The sequence below is a fragment of the Leptonychotes weddellii genome, chromosome 10, assembly GCF_054177405.1.
Source record: "Leptonychotes weddellii isolate Sample4059 chromosome 10, ASM5417740v2, whole genome shotgun sequence".
NCBI lineage: Eukaryota > Metazoa > Chordata > Mammalia > Carnivora > Phocidae > Leptonychotes > Leptonychotes weddellii.
Window position 1 is genome coordinate 4,545,915 of NC_138378.1, and position 6,334 is coordinate 4,552,248.

A 6,334-nucleotide genomic window follows, 5' to 3' on the forward strand; every position below is an offset into this window, starting at 1 on the left:
GGAAGTGTATGGAGGATAAATAAGGATGGAGTTAGCCAGGGGTGGCGGGGGTGGGGGACAGAAATGGGTAACAGTGCTGTTAGCAAAGGGAACAGCATGTGCAAAAGGCCTGGGGCGGGATGCAGGAGCAGGGGGTATTTAAGGCATAAAGATAGAAGCCTGGTAAACTTGGAGCATGGAGGGAGGGGAGGAAGAGCGTTGTGTGGGGAAGGTGGCAGGGTGAGATAGAGCAGTAACGACCTAGAAAATGACCCCAAGGGTAGTGGATGCCAGAAATGGGGTTTGAGCAGGAGCGTGCCGTGGGCAGACTGGAGGCAAGGCAGAGCCGGGTGCTGGGACAGTGCAGCGATGCCTCCTCCCTTATGCTTGGTGCTGGGGTCAGGGGCAGTAATAGATTCTCCCAAGCATTCTTTTTACGACCTCACCCCTCCCAAGCTTCTCTTCTTGAACGTGATCCTGGAGGTGAGGCTCCCGGCCGGGAGGGTGAGCCTCGCTCAATCAGTCGTCTTATTTTACAGGAGCCGACAGTCTCAGCAGAACCCCCATGGGCAGGACAGCCCTGCACGTGGCCGCAGCCATGGACCGTCTGGATTGTATAAGCCACCTGCTCAAGTACGGTGCCTCCATCAACGAAAGAGATGACAGGGGGGAGAGCCCCATGTCCGTCGCCCAGCGCCTGAACCACAGGCACAGTGAACGGAGGATGTTCCTCTTCTATTGGATGGCAAAGTCGGGGACAAAGGACCCAAAGAACTTGATCACGAACAAGGTTTTTCGCAGGGCGAAGTCCAGGTTTGGCTCCAAGAAGAGCCAAGTTTGACTCCCCCTGGGAACGTTTGCACCTCGAAGCTGACTTGGGTCACTTTTCAGAGTTCAAAATCGCAGTGGCCCTCAGGGAGCAGGAAGCCAAGAAAGCATGGCAATTAATCTGAATCAGATACTCAATTATGGGTCCTGTTTGCAAATGACTTGGGGAGGGTGTTGATGGAAGTAGGTGAGTTTGTGTTCATTCCGTAATCCATTACGGACTGAGCGGGCCTCTGATGCCAGTCGTTAATTTTAAGCTATTTGTACATTGTATCCAATAACGCTGCTTGGGGTGATGAGAGCCAATTACCTTCTCTCGTCTCGCGTCTGGAGACCGTCTAACACATCAGCATAATAGAAGTAATAGCAATGATGAGGACAGCAAGGTTGCTATTGCCCAGAACAAGGACTGGCAAGTGTCGGGGGGGGGGTCGTGTGCAGGGTGGGCTGCGAATTTCAGTTTGTGAAGCCCGGGAACTGCCTGCTGCATGCTGTCGCAGCTAGTGATGTTCCCGAAGTTTTCCTGAGCCATCTCTGCGGGGTCTGCTGCTGGAATCGGGGCTTGGGGGCTGGGGGACGAGTGAGGCAGAGAGAGCTTGGTTCTCTGGTCACGTCCTCTGCCAGGGTGCCTTTATTAGTCTTGGGGAAAGGTGATAAGTTGCCATGGATTTGGGGGAGACCGTGTGAAGGATGACGATGAGCTCGTAGAGGAGAGAATCAGAACTGGCACCTCTGTCCTCTGGTCCTATCCCCAGTGGTCCAAGCACACCTCTCCCCCGCACCCCTCCTCCCTCCGGTGTTCTCCTTCCCCGCTAGGTACCCCCGTGGCAACACCATCATCCTTCCTATGCTTAGTTCCAGGCTCTGTAGCTCACAAGGGGCCCAGCCTGCCGTGTGCCTGAGCTGGGATTGGGAGCCAGAGGGGAAGCTGACATGCACAGCCCTGTCTGGAGAGCGCGCCATGAATCAGCTCCAGCAGAAACACGAGCCAAGGGCGGCTAGATTTTTCCAGAGCCTTTTGATAGGATACATTCTGCCTTTTGAGCGTTGACTTGAATTTTTTTTAAACATGGTGGCGTGGTACGGAAGGAGTAGCAGATCTGAAGCACACCTATGGGACGGCCTCCTGTTGCCAAACTCTACGCCAGTTCGGTGAGGAAAGGGGCAGAAGCAGCTCAGGGCACCTGGAACATTCGCGGCTCAGAAGCCACAGGCTCGAGGGGCCAGGGTCTTGCTGGGTGATAGGTATCGTCCACACTCCCACCCCACAGTTATGTATATTCCTCTAAAGCCCTATATTCTGGCACAACTTCTGGGACGCGTCTCCGTGACAATGGTCTCTCAAACCGTGGAAGTTCTGTTTTCAAAGTGATGGAAAACAGCCCTGTATCCCGGCTGCCCTTCTTTCCGACACACATCCCGATAACTGGATTCGGCTTTTAAATTAATTGGCTGCATTTCCTTCTGTCATAACAAGGAAGATCCGTGTTGATGATGCGGCTTTACACTTGGTAGATGTGGCCGTACCCCGCGCAGCAATCCGTTTGACAAATAATAGTCAGAAAAAAAAAAAATAGAGCTCAGCATCAACTGTGTCAAAACTGAGATCTTGTTTTTGGCAGACATTCTCTAAAGTCAGTAGACAGATATTAAATAACCCCATCCATTGGGTCAATTCATTTAGCTAATGAGGTGTGTTGATGGGGCGACTCGGGCACCCTTTTAACTTAACAAGTGGCATTACTCAAAGTCATGTGTTTGCCAGAAGCTTTGCTCTGTTGTCTGTTGTTACCAGAGCCAACTGCCTGACACTTGTCCCCAAAACTTTGCAGGCAAACACCGTATCTTCATATGCCCCTAATTCAATTAAACACTCGGCCAGAAAAGGGGCAAGTTCTAAACTCCACGGCTGACATTTGGCTCAGTCTGTGACAGGGTCATGTGCACGCTCCTACAGGTCCTGAGGGCTCTTCATTAGAGACGGTCTTACCATACTATCTATTATATTCAAACAAGCTTGCATCACGTACTGAATAAAATATGTCCATAGCCAAAGAAGAGTTGATTTGCAATCGGTCACAATCACGTTACATGTCATAGATATTTCATTAAGAATTTTTTTTTTTTTTTGGTGGAGCCAACAGAAAAATTTTTTGTGGGGTCAATTCAAGCATTTTTGTGGGACCCTGAAATCCTTTTAGGCCCAAGGCTCTGGGGATGGTCTTCAGTATGAATCACTGTGGTCCGTGATCGCCCAGGTGGGCCTCACTGCGGGTGCAGGATGGGGTGGGCTGCCTCTTGGAAGGGGGCTCTGGGTAGTCTTCTGGGTATAATACCCAGCTCTGTTCTCCCTGGGTCAGCCTGGAAAACAGCCCTTGGAGGGTGGGGGACTGCTCATTACAAGCAGACAATGAGAGCTCTGCCCCCCACGTGTTCCCATTCACCTTGCTTGCCAGGATGCTCAGCTGGGGCAAATACCCTCCCCTTGCCCTTGCCCTCGCCCTGAGTGAGTTATAACAAGTTGTTCTTTCTTGTACACATGTTTAATTGGAAGTTGCCTCAAATCTTTTCTAGAAGGCAATGCAGTACAAATCAGAAAGAGGTCATACACACTGCGGGGTCCAGAGGGCAATGTGAACATCTTGGCCAGGCCTGGCTCGGCTCACCCAGCCTCCTAGCCATCCAGCGCCTGGGACCCCCTGCCGCCGCCATGGTCTCAGAGGCAGCTGGACAGAGATGCGGAATTTTCCTCTGCATCCAGTCTATTGGCCTGGTCTCCAGCATCTTCCAGAACCTGGATGTGGGCACCTTGGCTGCCCCTCTGGACCTCAGACTACCCCCTGCGTCTCTCTCTTGCCACTGAGTCTCCCTGCATCTCGGACCCCGGTGCTTTCCTCACCCGAGGACAATTCACCAACCAGAGCTTCCCAGAGAGCTGGAAGGAAGGGCATTCCCCCTGGTGGCAACTTGGGGGACTTTCTCGGTGGCCCTGAGACTGCTTCAAATGGCACTGAGACACAGGCTGGGGGCATTCGTCCCGGTGCAGATTGCTCTGAGTCCTGATTCCGACAAGGAGAAAGTCTGTTTGGTACCTTCGACCCCTCCCCACCCTCACCAGTCTCCCCGTTAACACAGAGCAGGCTTCTGCAGGCAAGAGGACTGTGCTGGGATTGAAAAACAGTGTCTTGTTCTCGGGGTCTTTGTGGGCCTGGATTCTATTCCTTTCTCCACTCCTAGTGAGTGTGTGACCTTGGGGGCAAACTGTCAAGGGCCAAGGGCCTCAGCTTCTCCATCTGTCAGAGTCCTTGTCGTCTCCATTCTAACCTGCTCATGTTTTGGAGACGGGAGGACGGATGAGGCAGAGCGCTTGGGGCCCGAAGCCTCGCCGCTGTGGCCCTCCTGGGCTGGCCATCCGGCAGGTGGGGTTGAGAACTTTCCTCCTCCATCGGCTGTGTGGCGTGGGGCCAAGCAATTGCATCTCTCAGTGTCTTCGACTGTAACATTCGGGTAATAAAACCTGCCCCTGTCATCACTGGAGGGATTAAATGCCTGGCACAGAGCAGACACTTGAAAAATAGTGCCCGTTATTATTATTATTACTAGCACCACTTAATTTGCTTAAAATGTTTACTCACCGGGAATCAATACGCTCCCGGTTTCCAGATAGCCTCATAAATTTTCAGCAAACCTTATACAATAAGAGTCTCCATCCGGAACTAATAATTCCCAAAGTGGGAGATAAATAATTTCCCTGAAACTTGCTGATTTTGGTATTAAGTACAGGGCTTCTTCAGCAACTTCCAGAAAGTCGTTCCGAACTGAAAACTGCAGGGCCAGTTGCGCAGGAGGGAAAAAAAAAAAAAAAAGCTCTAAGATGAGAGGAAAATTCCAGGCGCTCTGCTCTGCCTCCGCAGGGCCGGCCTCACGACGCGAGCATCCAGCAGAGGGCACAGAAACCCATTAGCATTTAGAAAAACGCCGCTGTTTGTGTTCCCTGGAAATGTCAGAGATGTGCAGTCTATGCCACATTGGAAACTCAAGAGCAGGCCTCAGTGGCGGGGGCTCGCGGGCGGGCTTCTCTGCCCGAGCCCCCGAAATTGTCTGCAAAATGTGCGTGTGAGCACACACGCGTGCTCTGGGGGGGAACTTCAGAGCTCCCATCACATCCGGAAAGGATCTGCGGACCCCCTGCCCGGGGGTCCCCAAACCTGGGCTACGTAACGAGGCCAACCCCACCCATGGCCAAATCCCATCAATGTGCCCACCTGGTGTCCCACTGGGCCACCCTTCGGTGGGTGTGCGGGGTCAGTTTGCCATGGGAAGAATGATAGACACTGGTCACATCTGGCCCTGCGACGGGGAGCTCGGAGGATTCTGATCCACAGGAGGTGCGCCCATGACTCTGCCCAGCGACCCCACTTTTGTGCCTCCATCCCGCAGAGACGAAACCCCCAGAACATAATGAGCCGTGTGTGCGGACGTTCACGACAGCTCCTTATGGTGCCAAGTGCCTGGAGATGCTCCAAATGCTCACCAGTGAGGCTGATGGTGGCATCTTTTGCAGCAATTAAGAAATGACTTGATTTGTGTGCCTAGGGCCAAGGGACGGCCATGAGGAGTGTGATGTGTCCTGAGGTGAGAAATGGCAAGTGGCCCAGGAGATGTGTATGAGTTCATTGAGTTACAATTTTGAAAAGGAGGCAAATCCAATAAATGTGCATATAAGTTTATTTGAGCAAAAATAATGATGTCAAAGATCTTCAGACTCTTAGCATTGTCTGCTTGAAGTCAGCGTGGTTGCTTTATACATCTCTAAACACTCACGACCAGTGCTTCTCCTCTTATTATGGTAAAATAATGTGGAATTTGTCATTAATGATGTTTTACACATTTGCAACGTTGTGCAACCAACACCAGTGTCTAGTTCTAGAACATTCCATCACCCTACAAAGGAACACTGGACCCATTAACAGTCTACCCCTCTCCCCACCCCGTTCCCTCTAGCCCTAGACAATCGCCAGTCTACTTTCTGTCTCTATGGGTTTGCCCATTCTGGATACTTCATATAAATTAAGTCGGTATGTATCTGGCTTCTTAGCATGTGTTTTCGGGACACCACAGCATGTATTAGGACTTCATTCCTTCTTATGGCTGAATAATATTCCATTGTTATCCCTTCATCAGTTGATGGGCATCTGGGTTGTTCCCACTTTTTTTTTTTTTTTTTAAGATTTTATTGATTTATTTGACAGAGAGCATGAGCGGGGAGAAGGGGAGAGGGAGAGAATCTTTTAAGCGGACTCCCTGCCAAGTGCGGAGCCCGACGTAGGGCTCGATCCCATGACCCTGAGATGCCGACCTGATCCGAAGACAGACGCTTAATCGACTGAGCCACCCAGGCGCCCTTCCCACCTTCTGACTATTGTAGATAATGCTGCTATAAACATGAGTGTATAAGGATTTGCTTGAGTACCTGTTTTCAGTTCTTCTGGGTATACACCTGAAAGGCGAACTGCTGGGTCATACG

General features: G+C 51.4%; 1 protein-coding gene across 1 annotated transcript in view; it reads left to right on the forward strand.

Annotated features, from left to right (window-relative positions):
• ANKRD60 (ankyrin repeat domain 60) overlaps window positions 1-2,878 on the forward strand; it is a 7,403-nt gene extending 4,525 nt beyond the window's left edge. The window contains exon 2 of the mRNA XM_081832258.1: window positions 489-2,878. Coding sequence (XP_081688384.1) covers window positions 489-820 — 332 coding nt within the window. The 3' untranslated portion in view covers window positions 821-2,878. The remainder of the gene's footprint in view (window positions 1-488) is intronic.
• The last annotated feature ends 3,456 nt before the right edge of the window (window positions 2,879-6,334 follow it).